A 19,217-nucleotide genomic window follows, 5' to 3' on the forward strand; every position below is an offset into this window, starting at 1 on the left:
TATATATATTAGAAATTATTTTTCAAAAACAAGAAAAGTGGTTTCTAAAATACTGAACAACATACCCAGAGCTTTAAAACCCCACATAGTTTGGAGCCTGGAGCCTGCTTTGGATTCCGTGTCTCCCTCTGTCTCTGCCCCTCCCCTGCTCACGCTCTGTCTGTCTGTCTCTCTCTCTCTCGAAAATAGGTAAACATTAAAAAAAAAATTTTTTAAACACCACATAGATGTGATACCCACCACATTTTAACTGCCCCGTGTTAACTGACCTACCTGGCTTTCCTGCAGGCTCTGGAATGAAAATTCTCCCCGATCCTGGGCACATATTTGACTGCCTTGTAAACATGTCAAGGAAAGGGGGGATTGCAGCCAAATCTACTGCTAGATGTAGGTGTGTCCTCATAAGCAAGTTCAGGGTGACCCGTCTGTGACTTGGATTCTCTGAGAGAGGCAAAGAGGCAGCGCCAGGTTCTCACAAGCCCCACTGAACTCTCTGAGCCTCAGTGTGCCCGTCTATGAAATGGGTGTTCTAACAGTCCCTACCTCAGGGCATAGGGCCCAATTCATTCTGAGTTCAGGAACTAATAGACCTTATTATTATGAATCAGGAATTTTCTCAATCCCGTGTAATCAGAATCGAGTGCAGAAATACACCATCTGCTGAGGCTGCTACCGTCTCTGATGAGTCCCAATTTCAAATGTTTGGGGTCCACCATGCTCAACGTACAGAAGCTGATTCACCAAAGTGACTCCCACACTTGTGCTTTAAACACTAAAGTCTTAGTGCTTTCGCGGCGGATATTCAACCCATGGGCTCAGCATACATTAGAGTTAATATACTTTTTAAAAATTTTCTTAATGTTTGTTTATGTTTGAGAGGGAGACGGAGCGCAAGTGGGGGAGGGCAGAGAGACAGGGAGACACAGAATCCAAAGCAGGCTCCAGGCTTTCAAATGTCTGCATAGAGCCCGACATGGGACTCGAACTCACGAACTGTGAGATCATGAACTTGAGCCAAAGTTGGACTCTTAACTGACTGAGCCACCCAATCACCCCAGAGTTAATATGCTTTTTTATCTGAAGAACTTTAAAAGAGGGTTTGTGGAATTAATGGAAATTGGTATGCATAAAATCAGTTTTTTTCCTTAAAAATCACATTGCAAAAGAATATTTAATGTCATGGGAAAATACTTGGGAAATTGTTCAATGCAGAAGATTACAAAAGAGCGTGCTGGGTGTGATCGCTTTTCTGATAAAAATATAAATATGTGCACGTTAGCGTTAAAATTGTAAAACAGGGGCGCCTGGGTGGCTCAGTCAGTTAAGCATCCGGCTCAGGTCATGATCTCACGGTTGGTGGATTTGAGCCCCGCGTCGTGCTCTGTGCTGACAGCTCGGAGCCTGGAGCCTGCTTCGGGTTCCGTGTCTCCCTCTCTCTGCCCCTCCCCCACTTGCACTCTGTCTCTCTCTCAAAAATAAACATTAAAAAATCAATAAATAAAATTGTAAAACAAAGTCTCCCAAAGGTTATCGTCGGTTACTAAGGAAGAGGAGAGACTTGCAGGGACTTTTAGTGCATTCCTTGGCTATTTTGGTATTTGCCAATATTCTATGATTATTGCTTGTCCTCCAAAAACAATAAACAAATGTTAAGAAAAACGTCACCATGGGACATGAGATGTGTATCAAGGGAAGAATGGTTCTGCGAAACATTTTCGAATTTTACCTAAACAGTTAAAACAGGCCAGGCCCTGCCAAATGCTGGGGCTGGGGGTTGCGCTGGCTTCGGAGAGGGCGGATAGGCAGGCTTCCACCTCTGTCCCACATCTGCCACCACCTTCCTTGGCTCCATCTGGTCACACGCCTGCAGAGTGTAGTTCACTCAGCCGGACTGGCAGCAGCGTGGCCTGTCCTAGGCAGGCCTCGGCCGGCAGAACAGGTTTGTCCACCCTGGTCCCTCCGCTCACATGCCCACTCCTGTGGGTGAGAGGGAAGGAGAGAGACGTGAGGGCCCAGTGAGGCTCCCGGGGCCACCCAAGGGAGAGGTAGCCATTTGATGTTTCTTCTTACCACATCTCTACCTGACCACGTCTGTCCATGGCTTGATCCAGCCTCTAATCCTACTCGGCTCCCCAGTGTCCTCGGGATAACGTCCAGCACCTCTGCCTGGCACTGAAGGTCCCTTATGGCTTGTCTCCTTGCCACCTCCCCAGGCTTATCTCCATCTCCTGCCCCACTGGGTCAATGTTTCTTTCATCATCTGAGAGTATAGAATGGAAAGAACACACCATACAAGCCATCGGGCAGGCACACGCCTCTGTCTACACCCGCTGTGGTTTACATTCCTTACACGAGGGCAGATAAGCTTAGTCCCGAAAATGTAAAACTCTCACGCCTTTGACCACGTGATTCCACCTCTGGGAATCTATTCTGCATATGCACTCACAAGCGTGTGCAAAGATGCTCTGTACAAGAATAACCTAAAAGCAATCCCTGAAAAACAGCATAAATCATGTCAGAAAAGAAATAGTTCTCTAATTCTCTTTTCACACCATGGAATACTATGCGGCTAGGTTTAAAGGGAGCCGCATTAATATTTGCTGATATGAAACCATCTCCAAGATATATTGTTTATTGATAAAAGCGCAAAGCCCAAAACTGAATATATGCTCAGTGCAAACTGTTATCCTAGATTGGAGCCTGGAAGACCAGATATATTAGTGGAAAAAAATGGCACAATCCAAATAAAGTCTGAAGATTAATGGTAGTGTACCAACATTAATTTCTTCGTTTTGATACATGTCCATGGCTATGTAATATGTTAACATTAGGGGAAACTGGGTAAAGGGCATACAAGAATTCTCTGTACCGTCTCTGCAACTTTTCTGCAAATTCAAAATTCTTCCAAAATAAAAAGTTTATTTGAAACAACTGAATGTATGTTTCTACATTTGTAGAACTCTAAAAAGGAGAAAAAAAGGGAAACATTTGTGTATGCACAGGAAATGCCCTTGTATTTTTATGAGTAATTTTCCTTAATTCAGAAATGATTATCCACCGACAATTGATGAATATTTTTTAAATAATGTATATTCACGCTTGCATCATGAGTTTTTCAGAGTACCTACCTGACAAATGTCATTATTTGAAAATTTTTTTAATGTTTATTTTTGAGAGAGAGAGAGACAGAGACAAAGAATCCAAAACAGGCTCCAGGCTCTGAGCCGTCAACACAGAGCCCGTCGCGGGGCTCGAATCCACAAACCAGGAGATCATGACCTAAGCCGAAGTCGGGCACTCAACTGACTGAGCCACCCAGGCGCCCCTATTTGACATTTTTTATCTGCTGGCATTATTTCAAAATGTTTTCATTTTGGATTGCAGGAAAAAATTACACATGGCTGAGGACTGGAGTGAAAATAAGGAAATAGGGTGATTCACTAGAAACCAACTCACAAGATAAGATGTTCATGTTACCAAATGGACAACGCACTGAATTTATCAAAAATTCTTTAACTGGTGTTAAGTCCTGGGTATTCAAGGCACTGTAGAATTAGAAGACTCAAATTTTCCAGACCCAGTGAGAATCAATGTTATGCAGACAATGTCACTGATATCTTAAGACCCAGTTGGGGGCCCAGGAAGCTATGCTGAGGTAAGTTGCATCTGCCCCTGTCCTAGGTGGTATAATTGTTAATGACTCATTCATACATTCACATATTTATTGCTTGCCTAACATGTGCGCCAGGCACTGTTCTAGATCTGGGGACCCGGCAGGGAACAAATCAGACCTCAGTCTCTCCCTTTATAAAAGCTTACCTTTCAGAGGAGGAGATCAAGGAAACCAAGAAGGGAAACATACATGTCAGAGGATAGTAAGTGCTAGGTAGAAAAAGGAATTTTTAAAACTAGCAGGGAAGCGAGGCAAGGAGTGTCAGCACCAGATCCACACCCTGTCTGGATGTCTGAGTTTCTGGAGGTGTCATGGCTCCTCCCCTGGATTATTTCCCATTGTCCCACCACGCAATGTGGTGTGGAGGACTGGAGAGAGCTCTGACTCACCATCCCCCGGGCACATGCCTGCCTTGGAGCAGGGATGGACTCAGCTCCACCCAATGGACCTGCCCTGCCAGGGGGAAAGTTGGCTACCCAGGGCCAACTCAGGCTCTGAGCCTAGGGAAGGGTGAACAGACCATAGACACAGAAAGGACCACTATCCTCTCTCCCCATAAGCTGTCTCCTGATTATTCAGAGATAAATAACACTGAGAAGTCAATGTTAGCCATTCTCTTGACTATCATTGTTATTAACATTTGGGGAGCCCATTAGTCACCGGGCCAATTTTTGATTGATTGCCTCTTAATTCCAATATTTATCAGCTGGCATGAGGTCAGGTCTTGTCAGTAGAGGGCGCTGGAGGGACACTGCAAGTTAGAGGCTTCTCTCCAGATTCCAGGGTTTTGTTCCAGTTGGCAATGGGCTGTGCCCAACAGGTGGCTGTTACTCCCCTCCCCCTTGTAGCTGGCCACCTCTAGCACCTCCTTGAGCCCAGCTAGGGATGCATCATTTAACCAAGAGAAGTATCGAAAATATGAAATAGAATCATGATTTCTCCCTTAATTGCCTATTCAGATGCTCTGCAAACGAAAATAGATGCAAAGCAGAGCAACTGGTTTTTGTTTGTTTGTTTTTTGAAAAGCCACTTTCAGTCCTACTAGGGGAAAAATGACCAAAAGATCCCAGGCATTAAAGTTCATCTCATAAGGAGCAACTCCAAGGCTCAGTCGGTTATTAAGCAGCTGACTCCGGGTCAGGTCATGATCTCATTGTTCTTCAGTTCGAGCCCCGCCTCGGGCTCTGTGCTGACAGCTCGGAGCCTGGAGCCTGCTTTGGATTCTATGTCTTCCTCTCCCTGTTCCTCCCCCACTCATGCTCTGTCTCTCAAAAATAAATATTAAAATTTTTTTTTAAAAATAAGTTCATCTCATAAAAATTCGTTCAAAAAATCGAAGAAACCAGTCTGGAAACAGAAGGAATTTTTCAACTTTCAAGACCCAGAATCCAGGTAAGTGATATTTGTTGCCTAGAAACTACTCTGGTCCAGGGTATGTCAGTTAGCTTTTTTTTTAACCACCCGAAACACAGTGGCTTAAAATAATTATTATTTTGTAGCTCCTGATTCTTCCGGACCATTTGGGCTGAGCCCAGCCAGGCAGTTCAGTTCTCCAGTTGGTCTCACCTGGGCTGACTCTCGCAGCTGCAGTCAGCTAGTGGGGTGACTGGGGGCTGTTTGGTCTGGGGTGGTTTCCCTCACATGTATGGCTGGCTGGCAGTGGGTGTAGGTGGCTGGGGTAATGGCTCTGAACTGGGCCATGTGTCTACAGCAGGCCAGCCCAAGTTTGTTCACGTGGCAGGGCTTGCAGCATTGCCAGGAAGGGTTAAACCATTCTCTGTAAAAAAAAAAAGGGGGGGGGGGAAGGGGGGCACCTGGGTGGCTCAGTCGGTTGATTTCAGCTCAGGTCAAACATCTCGCAAAAATAAACATCTTGCAGTTTGTGGGTTTGAGCCCCGCATCGGGCTCTGCCAAGGAGCCTGCTTGGGATTCTGACTCCCTCTCTCTCTGCCTCTCCCTGCTCTCTCAAAATAAATAAAAACAAAAACTTTGAAAAGTAATAAACACCTCCTCCTGCGACTTTGCGCGTGGTTCTTAGGAAATGCCAGCCCTCCTGAACATGGCCTACTGGGCCAGGCCCCGCCCACCACATCCAGCCTCACTCTCCCCTGCTTCCCCTGCTCCCTCTCACTTTGCTCTCTCCATTCCAACAACAATGGACTTCGGGGCCATGCCTCCTCTCACCCCAGAGCTCTGGGACCTATCTGACCATTGCCCAGAAGACTCACCCTTCTCCTAGTCATGTTAGTGATTATTTGGAAAATCTTACTTCAAGCATTCACTTCCTCCAGGAAGCCTTTCTTGAAAACCCTGGCCAGGTTAGCGTCCTGTTTTACTTTCTTAAAGTATCTCTCTTGTGATTTTTCTTCAGAGCACTTAGTATAGTTTTAAGTTTACTTGCAACCAATAACGATGGCCAACAATAGCCCATCAGCGCTTGCTCCATGCCAGGGGCTATTCTAAGAATATCAGGGGTGTCTATTCATTTGATTCTTATGAGGCACAGGAAGTGGAAGAAAATTGCTCAAGTTCACACAGTTGATAAGTGGTACAGGCAGGACCCAAACCTGTCAGTCTGGTTCCCAGGGCTAACATCTTAACCATTCTGATAACCATCCCTCCCTCTGAAGTAAGTAATTTGTCTCTCCCCTACCAAACTTCGAGGCCTTTAGTGGTAGATATTCTGTGTTACAGACTGAATTGTGTCCCCTCCAAAATTCCTATGTTGAAGCCCTAACCCACAACATGGCTGTATTTGGAGAGGGGTCCTTTAAGGAGGGAATTAAGGGTAAATGCGGTCATAAGGGTAGGGCCTTAATCCAATAGGACTATGTCTTAGTCTGCTCAGGCTGCCATAATAGAACACCATGGGCTGGGTAGCTTATAAACAACAGAAATCTATTTTTCTGGAGGCTGGGATGTCCCAGATCAAGGCACTGGTGGATCTGGTTCATGGATGACGGTCTACTTACTGAACATCTCATGGTAGAAGGGGCAAGGGAGATCTCTGGGGCCTTTTTTTTATAAAGGCGCTAATCCTATTCATAAGGGCTCCACCCCCTGATGACCTAATCGCCTCTCAAAGCCCCCCCCCCCCCCATCTCCAAATACCACATTGGGGATTAGGTTTCAATATGTGAACTGACACAAACAGTTTACTGACACAAAACAGTTTACATGGCACCTCATCAAAAGAGGAGGAGCCACAAGGAGTGTGCGTGCATAGGGGAAAGGCCATAGGAGGACACAGTGAGAAGGCAGACATCTGCAGGCCAAGGAGAGAATCCTCAGGAGAAACCAACTCTATTGGCAGTTTGATCTTGGACTTCCAGCCTCCAGACTTCCAGGACCCCAGAACTGTGGGGTGGGGAAAAAATTTCTGTTGTCTAAACGACTCCCCCTGGTGCCTGGGTGGCTCAGTCAGGTAAGCGGCTACTGTAGCTCAGGTCATGATCTCACAGTTCATGAGTTCGAGTCCCGCGTCCCGCTCTGTGCTGTCAGCACGGGGCCTGTTTCGGATCCTCTGTCTCGCTCTCTCTTTGCCCCTCCCCCGCTTGTGCTCGCTCTCTCTCTTTCTCAGAAATAAACATTAAAATTATCCTTTCCCAGAATGCAAATGCATTTACCTAAAAGTTTGAGGACTTGAGCATATGTACTGAGTGAAGCCTTCAGGATCAGATCCTAGTCCAAAACCAAAACCCAAACACCTTCATGTATGGACGAGGTAAGCCAGGGCCAAGGTGATCACATCAGGCCCCACCCCACATCTACAAGATCAACCCTACTTAATCATAGTGTAGCTCGAATGCCGGACTCTCTAGAACAAGGTCGGAGTTCCAGCAATGCCGGCTTTCGCTGTGGGCGACAAATGACCCTTGGAGGTTAACCGGCAGAGTAATCTGCTCCCTCACAGGGTTATGTAGAAGGAGTCAGTGAGATGATGCACGCACAGCGGTGCACCAAAAGGGCTCGGTGAGCGGGAGCTGCTGTTACTACTATTACAGCACCTGACTCTTCCAGCTTTTTGAGGGGTTTGCACCCGCCGGTCCGCCACTCGCCTCAGTCGGTCTCCATCCCGACTGGGAGCTGCAGCGACAGTCCCAGGTCCTCCTGCCCCCGTGTTCCCTCCCCAGTTCCTCAGCTAGCTACGGGGAAGTAGGCGCCAGACAACACTCCACCGAGCCCTGAAGCTGAACTTTTGAAGCACAGGGACAGAACTCCAACTGCCGCCTGATAACCGTTGAGCTGGGCTCCCGCCTCCCGCCCCTCTGATCAATCAAAAGAGAAGAGGCAAGCCCCTGGACCAATCAGAAGTGGAACCGGTCGAACAATGCCCGCCTCCTGAAAGCGCCCTCGCTCCTCATTGGATGTGTCCCTGCGCGAACGCAAGGCTAAGCCACTTAGAAGAGAGCGGAGCCAGCCAATCAGCAGTGCAACCGCAGCCGAGCTCGTGGAAGGAGAGAGGCAAGTAGTGCTCTCGGACTGGCGCCGTTCGCGCTAGTCGCCTGTCAGCACTACAGCCCTTCCTGGGTAGAACGCCAGCTGGCTGGGCTCTTAGCTCTGACCAACTTAATGGTGGGGCAAAGCAATGGGCCATTCTCTCTGGGTGTGTTGGCTGGGGTGGGGTTGTGGGGCGGGCAGGGGAGGCTGGTACGTGAAGTACGCAGTTAACCCTGCCTCAGCTGACAGGCAATGAGCATTTGACCAATCACGGGTCAAGGCACTGCCCCTCTGGTGCCTTCCCTGCCCCCGCATACTTCCAGGTGAGGCAGGGGGCGTTCTGCAGCCAATCAGTAGTGAAGCAAGGCAAGAGGCAGGAAAGGGGAGCTGCCCACAGGCACCTGAATCCCGGCTGGCTCTTGAGGGCCTCCCAACCAATCACAGACATACATTTCATAGACTGTCAGGGGTTGAGAGAGAGAGATGAAAGGGTTTGCAACGAGAGCCACTCGTTGGCAAGACAGGAGCAAAGAACTGGTGGTATCCTGAGCCCTTGCAGAGGAAGATTCCAAGGCTGTTAGCGAAAGAGGTTCGGGGCCTAGTTTTTTCATAGGGGGACGGAGGAAGAGCAAATTCCGCAGCCAATTAGAAGGGGTGGGGGACGGGCTGGAGGATAAGATCGGTCTTAGAGACCTGAAACCTGAGTCCGCGGACCAATTAGACTCAAAGCCCTGCCACTCCGCACAGCAAGCAGGGCGGGAGGGAGCTTCGCAGCCAATCAGCGGTGGGTGCGAGGCTGAAGGGAGCAAGTGGAGCTGTCCTAGGTGCCGCCTAGGATGTTGAGAATGCTCAGTAGATGCGGTCCACAATGCAGCCAATCAGCGTCCGCCTCAGGGAGACAAGCGAGCTGTGCACGCTCCCAGGCTTCGAGCTCCTGGCCTCACGCTCATCCTTACTTTCTAACGGACACTGGATCTTGCACTGCCCTCAGTGTATGTGAGGCTGTGGGAAGAAGAGCAGGGTCTGAGTCAGTGAGTGCCATGGTTTTTCTTACACTTCTTCAGGCCTGAGCTGACCCAGCCAAAAGCTGGGGTGTGGGAGCTTGAGTGGTGGCTGTGAGGGTCAAGAATTGAGGACTGAGGACTTTAGTCCCTGGAGACTTCCTTTGCCCTGGTGAGGCTGGGAACGGGGCCTCCTGGGCACCCTTGGACCCAGGCTGGGCAGAGGCTAGGCCAACATGCCCTATGAGTTGGTCCATGGTCCCTGAGGCTAGCTTATGAGGCAGTTGAAAGCCTTTTGGAGCTCTGCATGGTGTCATTGGCCATGAGGTATGGCCTCTGAACTGTGAGAGGTTGTCTGAGGTCTCTGGACTGAGTCTGGATCTGGTGACTTGGAAGGAGAGACCTGTGACTCTCCAGAGGTTGTTGGGAGTCACTGGCCAAAAGATGAAACTAATGTACACTTGAGAGGTTTTCTGGAGTCTTTGGATCCAGCCTGGGCTGAGAGTGAGTGTTTCTGGGGTTGAAAGCCTGATGAGAAGTTGTCAAAGGCTATTGCATCCAGGCTGTGCTGAGAATATGTGGTTGCAAGGCTTTGCCGGGGAGGGGGGGGTGGGTGGGATGCGGCGGGGAGAGTTCGGGTCTCTGGACTCCAGCTTGAGGTGCTGTTGGCAGGTTTTCCAGTACCGGGTCCAGGTTAGACAACCTGGCTAGGAGGTTAGGCCCATGGTCTTCCGGAGGTTCTTGAGGAGGGAGTTTCTGAATCTCAGATACGTTGTTTGACCTCCATGAGATACTATTGCTATGTGATGTCTCTAGGAAAAAAACAGGATTGGGTAACGTTTAGAGCCTTTCGCTCCCTGTCCCCACTCTTCCCCAAACTCTGGTCATTCCCAGAAGATACCAGGCTATAAAAATGAGGCCAGATGCATAAGGAAGATGGATATTGTACCGGAGCATAGAAAGAGGTGTGTGAGACATCCTGCTCCTTAGGAAATCACCCAGGTTGTCTTTACAGAAAATCTTTTATACTTACGGGGCAGGGTGTTTATATCTAATTTCACTCAGCTGTTCAAATTCTACATGGTATTAAAGTTTTCAGAGTGCTTTCATGTACACCCAGAGTTCTTAAACCTTGGGTGAGGGAATGCAAGGAAGTGGTCTATGAGTGGATTTCAGGGGGGTTTGAACTCCTGGAAATCATAAGAAAAACTGTATGCATATTGTATTGGAGGGGGTGCAAGGCAGCCACACGATGAGCAAGAAGCATCTAACCTGTCCAAGGACTGACTGCAGAGCAATCTGTGAATCCCTTGTCATTCACATGCAAAATGGTACGAGTATCTACAATTTTCTAGTGTAAACAGTTGATTCCATACCTTACAATTTTAAAAGGAATGGTGACCCCCTTAACCTACGAGGTTAAGAATCATTGGAATAAAGTAGGCTGCTGTATTATATACAGGGACCAGACAAGACTAGAAATGATGTCTTCTTTTCTTCCCAAACCTGGTGTTGGCACACACTTCAAGGCATTTCATATACTAGACTGCATGTCTGAGCTCAGTCTACCTACCAGGGCCTGGGGTGTGTACATCAATCACACAATTCACTCATGAGTATAGACCTGGGGTTGAGGGCCATGTAGGTCCTAGAAGTGGGCCATTTGGGTGAGGAGGTTCAGGGTTCCAAACTCCTAGAGCATGGCCTAGAATTGGGGGAACATATGTTCCAGGTGGGGTCTTCCTAGATGTCCTTGGGATCCTTAGCCCAAGGTGAGGGACACAGCCAGAGTGGGTCAGAGTGGGGCCTTTTGCCTGGGTTTAAGGAAATATTGGCATTCAGTTCTGGTCTTGAAGACAGCCCCTGTGAGGAAGTTGAGGGTCTCAGAAGAGTTAGCTCCATATTAGGGCTGAAAAAACAAAGGCCATCCAACAGGAAGGATGCAGTGGAACCTAAGTTTTTTTGTTTTTGTTTTTTCACTTTAGTCTAGTTCTTTTCCACTTAATCCACAGAAGATATACTATGATAGGGTCTCTATGGCCTAGATTCAGCTCACTGGCTATGATTATATCTGGTTCTTGAGTTATATGAAACATAGATTTGAAGGAAGAAAGAAACTAATTTATTCCGTGGTGTCTCTTCTCTGGTATATATTGGATGTATTTAACTAGAAAGAGTGGGCATTTGAAATTTTATGTAAGATTTAGATAATTGGTCTTAAATCTGTATGAAATGCTGTGGGGGAGTTTAACCACCTTAATTTGAAGAAAGAGTTGTGTTCCTGGAGAGTAGAAAGTTCATAGAATTTTTCTAATTTGAATCTTGTTTACCTTGGTTTTGGAGGTACTCAATATTTAAAATAAGTGAGATAGGGGCAACCAGGGTGGCTCAGTCAGTTAAGCATCTGACTCTTGACCTCAGCTCAGGTCTTGATCTCAGGGTTGTGAGTTCAAGCCCTGTGTTGGGCTCTGCACTGGGCACGAAGCCTACTTCAAACAAACAAACAAACAAACAAATAAATAAAATTTTTATTTTTTATTTTAAAAAAAAAATTTTTTTTTTTCAACGTTTATTTATTTTTGGGACAGAGAGAGACAGAGCATGAACGGGGGAGGGGCAGAGAGAGAGGGAGACACAGAATCGGAAACAGGCTCCAGGCTCTGAGCCATCAGCCCAGAGCCTGACGCGGGGCTCAAACTCACGGACCGCGAGATCGTGACCTGGCTGAAGTCGGACGCTTAACCGACTGCGCCACCCAGGCGCCCCATAAATACAATTTTTAAAAGTGAGACAAAGAGAGAACATTTTCATGAAACAAGTAATCATACCTCTAACTGGCCTATTCTGATGGTTTAGTTTTAATTATATTTGAGGAGAATCCATACCTGTATTGCTGTGTTGACATTTTTATATAAAGCTGGATTGTACCTGCAGGGGCTTATGAAGGAGCTTATCATCAAGCCTATCAGTAAGAATAAAAAAATATCAGATTTTAAACTTTATTTAGTAATGTGTTAGGACTGAGAGGCAAAAATCATACCTCATTTTCCCACATACTTCCTTCCAGTTATGCCCTACCTAATCTCTTCTACTCACTGTACCCTCTCCCAGGATGCAGGTTTGTGTCCTCAAAACTCATGGTTTCCTGTGTCCACCCCATAAGACAACTGCAAGTGATTTCTACAGAGTCAACCTGGGAAGTGGAAGCTGGACAAGAGTTTTGAGACTGTGATGGGAGACCTTTCAAAAATAGACAGTTAGCAGTGTCCCTACCCTTCCAAGTCAAAGGCAATTTATTCATGCTTCTGCTGTTACTGCTCAATGCAAGAAGTCTTGGGCTGTGTAGTCAAGCATGCAGGTAGAGAGAAGGGCCTGAAGTGTCACCAGCATAAGGGCTAAGGTGTAGAGGGCCCTGGAGATACCTCTAAGGAGGCGGTCTCTAAAAGGATATCCTTAGGTCGGGTAGACACCAGATGGGAGGCAAAATGAGGCTTCCCATTCTTGGGGGCTTTTGTTCACTGGATGGGGAATCTCCTTGCGCCTTCTCCTCCATGTTTCCCGGAAGCCTGCTGACACTCCTCGTCAGCTACAATTGGCTTACACAGAATTCTGCCCTTTGAGCACAGTTTCCAACATTCTTGATCATCGATGGGCAGATCATACCAGTGAGAGAGCTGAGTCATAGGCCCATGAAGTAGAGCTGGGAGGCAAGGGGTGATGATGTAATCGTCCAGACCCCTGTACCTTCCTTCTACATGTGGGGTTTCTCTCTCATGGCTTTCCCCACTTATTCCGTATCTCCAGGGATTGTATTTCTGTGTTGAAGAAAGGATGTTTTTCTCTGTATGCATACATATCAGGGATTGGTGCTTTTATATGTTCAGGCCAAGTGTCTTTAATATGGGTGTCTAAGGAGTCCCTGGGTGTGGTGGTATGAGGAGTTAGAAAGCTCAGAAATGGAAAATGTTTAACGTTCAGAGTAGCACATGAATACAGCCTGTCCATTTGCATTTTCCCTTTCACTCTGACTCATCTTCCCCTCTCCCCACCCTATTATTGCCCTCCACCAGCCTCACCCATTGGCACACCCTGCCTGTATAGAAAGGATTAACATCTGCCTGCACCCAAGCTAGAACAAGAAGTAGAGGGAAGGCATGTTTGGTCTGGAGGGAGAAAGTGGAAGGCTGGTCTGAATATTTTGGGGTCCTGAACAAAAGGGAGAAACATGAGTTTAGAGACAGAATATTTGGGTCTAGGAGGGGACGAGGATCTAAGGGAGAAGCCCAGGGGGAACCAGACTCTGTCATGTCACCAGAGCAGCCTACCAGTGCCTGACTTGCACATCTTCCAGTTATTTACTGGGCATATACGATGCAGCAGGCACATATCATAAATGATCTCTCTACGTTTGTTGAAAGAATGAAAAATGTGCCACAGGATGGGAGATAATGGAATAGTAAAAAACAGAATTTGAGTCTCTCAGACCTCCTTTCCCCAGGTTAACAAGCACTAAAGTGTGAAAACAGGGGAAATCTCCTGAGAGCTTGACCCTTTTGGCAGGAAGTGAAAGAAACCCCAGGGTTATGATTTCAGAGAAATGTCATTTGTCATCAACCCAAGAAAAGGGAGTTTTCTCTTCGAAGACCACCGCAGGCCCTTCCTGGGGTTGCCCCCTTCAAAGCTTGATGGGAGAATCTGAGTCACTTGCACATTCAGTCCCCAGTGGTGGCCCAGATGACAGGGGTCATTTCCACAGAGCAGTTAAAGCTTCCCTAGTACTAAGTCAAGGCAAGGAAGGACGATGCATGCTTTTGGCCCTCTTTCACTCTCTCCTTGGAATCCAGATGTTTCAGCCCTTTTTATTTCTGAGGTAGTAGAAACAGCTTCCAGCTGCTAGAGCTCTACTGATGCTTCTCAGTAGCAGAATTAATACTATTCGAATGATGTGATGTACTGACAAACCACTTTCACATTTATCATGTCATTTTATCTTTATCCTCACCTCCAAATGCGGTAAGCAAAGGTTATCCCTATTTCATGGATGAGGTAACTGAGGCTCAGAGAGGCGACTTGCTCAAGGTGACTCAACTAGTAAATGGCAGAGATGAGACTCAAATGCAGGTCTGATTATTCCAAACTCCTTGTTGCCTCAAATGAACTTTTTTAAAAAAAGATTTTTATTTGATTTTTTTAAAGTACTCTCTACACCCAACACAGGGCTCGAACCTACAACCCAGAGACCCAGGGTAGCATGCTCTACCGACTGAGCCAGCTAGGCACCCCTCAGATGAACTTCTTTGACTCCAGAAGTTCACAAATGAAATAAGGAGACAGGGAGCCAGAATGTCTTGAATCTGGAAGTAGAGAGGGTGTTCTCTCCTGGGGAGAGGGGAGTGAAGCAGAGCCAGGGTTATAAAACCACACCCCCTTGGGGGACTGTGGCAGACTGGTACTTGGGACACCCAATGGAAGACTGTGAGGTCAGGGGCGGGGCTACCTCCAGGGGGGCCCCAGGAGCCCCAACAGCAGTTCAGAGCATGCGGTGTCCAGGAGGAAGCTACAACCGGTGAGTGGTTGCTTCTCCCCAGATGAGACTTTCCTCCCATTACACCCCCTCTTCTGTTCACTTCTTGCCAATTAGTAGCCTTCTCCCCGAGGTGTCCAAGCAGTAATTCTCCCAATAAGGGTCCTTACTCACAGTGAGCCCACACTTAGGAATATGCCTGCTGAGACACTTAGGTCTGTTGATCTCTTAGTATCTCAGTTCCCAGTTCTCTTCTTAAAAGCCAACGTGGTAGTTTTGATATGTGATAAATTTCCACCTTGTTTGGACTCTATCTATTCCTTGCTTTTGGTTTGTGGGAAACAAAATTAAACCATCTCCTTACCCTAATCTGGAAAGGAAATACCTCCCCCTCTACCGTTCCCATTTCCCTTTCTCCCACTTCCTCAGGGGTCAAAACCTTCTCCAAAATCTCTCTCCATCCTTGAGTTGGGAACCATCTCTTCTGTGGCTTGTGCACCTGTTCTCTCAACCCACTGGAGGGGATTCTTTGGTCTCTTCTAGGTCCTTCTCTGAGGACATGTTCTAGAAGTTTCAGCCGTAGGGAGATAATCTATTGATGCCTTTGAGCATGCCCTTCTGCAGCTATGACCTCAGTCTTGCTGCCCTTTCTGCCTCTCAGGACTACTCAACTTCATGTGATGGGCTTGGGGTGGGGGTGAGGGGGTGGCACGCTAGCTTTCTAAACTCTCCCGTGAAGCAGTGTCGTGCTCCATCCCTAATTGCCAGGGCTGACTGGGTCTTATGGTAATTTCTTTGTCTGGAAAGAAGACAGCCTGGCCTGCTCCAAGGTCTTTCCCCACAGAAAGGCTTGGAGTAGCATAAGTATCAACCTCTGCTATCTTTTAAGTCAGAGACTGCTAATTGACTGGACCCATCTTACACCAGCCTTAAACCCACCATTTGATATGGTTGCTAACTGCTTGGTCCTTACTCTTTTAAGTCCCGAATTTGGTCTAATTTCCATTCTCCTGCCATCCCCACCCTCATCCCTACCCCCTGGTCTGTTATGATTCTAGGTAAGCTCAGATCCTCTCTTGGGTTAGTTTATGTGCCTCATTCAGGACACAGAGAGCTCTGAACCTGCAACTCACTCTTTCTCCCCTCACCTCCACAGGCTTGAGAATATGCCGTTGCTCTCTTCCCTTTCCACCATGGACCCCACACTGTGGCCTTTCTTTCAGATCCTCTGAGATTGGTACCCAGGCAAGGCACGATGCCCTTGTTCCGGACAAGACTGCCTAGCCCCTACAGCTCTGATCGGCTCGTACGGCTAGCAGCCAGGCTCCGGCCAGCATTATGTGATACCCTGATCACTGTGGGGAGCCAGGAATTCCCTGCCCACAGCCTGGTGCTGGCAGGTGCGAGCCAGCAGCTGGGCCGTAGGGGCCGCTGGGCTCTGGTGAAAGGCATCAGCCCTTCTACCTTTGCCCAGCTTCTGTACTTTGTTTATGGGGAGACTGTAGAGCTGCAGCCGGGGGAACTGGGGCCCCTTGAGGAAGCGGCCAGGGCCTTGGGGGTGCAGTCCCTGGAAGACGCATGCAGGAGGGCTCGATGGGATGGGGTTAGAGAGCTGGGTCCAGGGCTGAGGGAACATCAGGAGGAGCCAGAGAAACCCACAAGGGATTCTGAAAGAGGACTGGGGGGACATGGAGAGCAGAGACCAGAAAAATGTGTTAGTGCTCGTAGAATAGAATGGGAGACACTGCATGAGCAAAGGCCACCAAGAGAGAGCCCTGAGAGAGCAGAACCACTGCAGGAGAGTGAAGGGGAGGAGATGAGATCAAAGGAGAAACTCAAGCAATCCCCTCTTGGCCATGGGGGAATAGATGGAAAGCAAGAAGTGATTATGTGGGTGACAGAGAGCCCAGGGAGTTCTGATGAAAGACTTCGGGAGTTCCCTGGCCCCCTTCCCCCACCAGGCTCCCTCCAAAACAGCGTCATTCCTAGGCCCTGGTGGGCTGAGACCCCTTGGTTCAGGGAGGGCCAGCCTGCCCTGTGGAGCATCCTGCTGTTGCCACCCAGATATGGCACTCCCTTCTCTCATAGCACCCCCATCACTGGAGCCTGGCAGGAGGTCTGGCCTCAGGACCAGAGGTGAGTGAAGAGCCTAGTGGAAGACCTCCCTGGCTGGGAGGGAGTGGCTCAGGATAGGCAGACAGTGATGGGTGGAAGGGATACCACATCTCTTATCTCTACTGTACATTTCCTGAGCTGGTGATAGGACAAGAAGCTTTCATCACAGGGGAAGTTAAAGCCGAGCCCCTGAGGAGGACTCCTGACTCCTCTCTCCCCAGGATGGGTTTGGCCAGGTTTTGCCAAGGCTAACTCTTCCCCACCCCATCCCCAGGATCCCACTGTCCCTGAACCCTGAGAAAGGTCTCTGGAACCACAGCCAGTTGGCCTCCTCCAGTCCTGCCCCAGGTAAGCCCCTCAGTGACCTGTACAAATATTATAACATGCTCTCTCTCCTGAGGCTGGGGCTCCAGAAGTCCAGCTTGAGTAGGGCACCAACTTCACTCTGCTCTCTCCAGGTTCCCTCCCCCAGGGCTCCGAAAAGCTCAGCCCTGGGGACATGGAAGACTGTAATCAGAAGCACACAGGTGAGTAGGGTGAGGGCACCTTTGCCTTCAGTCCCACTGTACCTCCTGATGTCTTGCCTGGGAGTACCAGTGATCCAGCTCTGGGATTCCCAGCCATGCCTTTTCTGTCCCCACAGGTGCACTTGCAACCTGTGTGAGTCAGGTGAGCACAGCAGGCCCGCCTCGCCAACAACCTCCCCCACCCCCTCCTGCTCGGTCTCGGCCCTATTCTTGTTCTGTCTGTGGAAAGAGGTTCACACTCAAGCATCAGATGGAGACACACTACCGAGTCCACACAGGTATGGGCCCCCCGCCCTCGGTGAATTATCTGCTCCCTTACAAACTCCAGTCTGTCCCTGAGTCCTTCACCGGTTGCTTGGCTCCCACACAATTCCTTTGTCCAGTTGCCCAGATCACCCCCTAGGCCAGCCTCCGCCCCTTCTTTCCTTCACCGCCCTCCCCCTCCACTTGCCCTAGGAGAGAAGCCCTTTTCCTGCAGCCTATGTCCCCAGCGCTCCCGTGACTTCTCAGCCATGACCAAACACCTGCGGACGCATGGGGTCGCACCCTACCGCTGCCCTCTGTGCCGGGCGGGCTGCCCCAGCCTAGCCTCCATGCAGGCGCACATGCGCGGCCACTCGCCCAGCCAGCTCCCACCTGGATGGACCATTCGCTCCACATTCCTCTACTCCTCCTCTTCAAGGCCATCCCGGGCCTCGACTTCTCCCTGTAGATCCCCTTCCTCCACCACCTGACGGTGTCGGTACCTTCTCTGGCTTCATCCAACAATAAAATTAAATAATGAAAGACGGGCCGCCGGGCTGGATAGGCTTCTGACCCAGCACCGCAGGTACGGCAGCGTAGCACATTTGGCTCCAAGAAGCACTGCAGCAAAGGCGCCGAGACCTTCTCCCAGATGACCGCTGGCCCTATGAGCCTGGGCAAGCGAGTCCGTGTGGGGTGTGGGAAGTGAAGTCTGCACGAGTGAAAATTAACTGTGCGGGGACTGGCGATCTCATCACCAAAATAAAGAGTTTTCCTGTGCCCTCCTCTCAGGACAAGCCGAGTCCAGACTTCAGTCTGTGCGCAGGGGAGAGGGAAGGACAGCCTTGCCTCTTGTCCTGTAGCGGCCCCTGGTGGCCGTGCATCCACTGTCAGCGGGGCGGGGCGGGGAGCACCTCCATCTCCCGGGTCTATCAGTCCTCCCCCAGAGGTAGGGGCCCGCGAGGGCCGCGAAGTCCAGGCTGACTTAGCAGCAAGCCCTGTGGGGGAAGCCTGTGAGACACCAAGTTATTCGCCCCTTCCACAGCAAGCAACGGCGCGCAGGGTCTGAGTCTGGGACCCCCAGTCCACGGCTCGAGGAACGCGTGCTCTACCCTGCTTTCCGCCACCCGCCTCCACTCCTTGAGCACAGGGTCTGCAAAGCCGGGGTCTCTCAAGCACCTTCCCTCCATGCTGCGCAGAACGACCGCCGGGTCGCACCTCTAACTGACACTAATCCTTTGCCGCGGCCCCTTTAGCAGCCCACGCCTCTTGCAGTCGCAAACTTCATTTCCCAGTGTCTTTGGGATTTCCCAGGGTCCGCAGCCACTGCACCCTGGGAGTGGTAGTTCAAGCGTGCCGCTGGCCTCTACAGAAACCATGGGAGGGGTCTGCGGCGAGAACCACACTTCCCGGCAGCCCCGGAGATGGCTTTCTGAACTATAGTCCCAGCTCTCGCGGCCCTAGCTCCCGGCGGAAGGAGCGAAGCGCCCGGACTACATATCCCGGGGGCCCCTGCGCCTTACCCCTCTCGGGCCGCAACGCGGGGTCTATGCTCTTCAGGCGCGGTCTAAGGGTGACGGCCGACTGGTTTCGGACTCCCGCTCCCGTGGTGCCCCGCGCGTGGTCGGCCCAGCCCCCGGCTCCCGCTAGCCCCGCGGCGGCGCTGGTTGCTGTCGTGAGCCGCAGCCGCCCCG

The 19,217-nt window shown here is 49.6% G+C and overlaps 1 protein-coding gene and 1 long non-coding RNA gene across 4 annotated transcripts; one reads left to right on the forward strand and one right to left on the reverse strand.

The window, feature by feature from the left end:
* Positions 1-1,669: 1,669 nt before the first annotated feature.
* LOC147573546 (uncharacterized) lies at positions 1,670-9,993 on the reverse strand. The gene is made up of 2 exons (XR_015245178.1): positions 5,315-9,993; positions 1,670-1,977 (listed from the first exon to the last, which is right to left on the reverse strand). It is a non-coding gene; the product is annotated as an uncharacterized LOC147573546 (long non-coding RNA).
* On the forward strand, positions 9,021-18,320 carry ZBTB32 (zinc finger and BTB domain containing 32). Of its 3 annotated transcripts, none has more exons than XM_086691056.1 (6): positions 9,021-9,144; positions 15,862-16,774; positions 17,028-17,101; positions 17,212-17,280; positions 17,397-17,558; positions 17,737-18,320. In XM_086691056.1, exons 2-6 carry the CDS (start codon positions 15,894-15,896, stop codon positions 18,012-18,014), a joined length of 1,464 nt encoding a protein of 487 aa, XP_086547182.1. In that variant the 5' UTR covers positions 9,021-9,144; positions 15,862-15,893; the 3' UTR covers positions 18,015-18,320. The 3 variants fall into 3 exon arrangements, with proteins under 3 accessions (XP_086547182.1, XP_086547181.1, XP_086547183.1); XM_086691055.1 differs by lacking the exon at positions 9,021-9,144 and adding an exon at positions 14,592-14,680 and having other exon boundaries at positions 15,795-16,774; XM_086691057.1 differs by lacking the exon at positions 9,021-9,144 and having other exon boundaries at positions 15,893-15,944; positions 16,616-16,774.
* The last annotated feature ends 897 nt before the right edge of the window (positions 18,321-19,217 follow it).

Source organism: Puma concolor, chromosome E2 (genome assembly GCF_028749965.1).
Source record: "Puma concolor isolate L17-30 chromosome E2, mPumCon1.1.hap2, whole genome shotgun sequence".
Classification (NCBI taxonomy): domain Eukaryota; kingdom Metazoa; phylum Chordata; class Mammalia; order Carnivora; family Felidae; genus Puma; species Puma concolor.

Bases quoted from the DNA above. Each gene is read 5' to 3' on its own strand.
- ZBTB32 (XM_086691056.1), top strand. From the start codon at position 15,894: ATGCCCTTGTTCCGGACAAGACTGCCTAGCCCCTACAGCTCTGATCGG. The intron at 17,281-17,396 runs GTGAGTAGGGTG...CTGTCCCCACAG, and splicing joins CTGTAATCAGAAGCACACAG to GTGCACTTGCAACCTGTGTG. The intron at 17,559-17,736 runs GTATGGGCCCCC...CACTTGCCCTAG, and splicing joins ACACTACCGAGTCCACACAG to GAGAGAAGCCCTTTTCCTGC.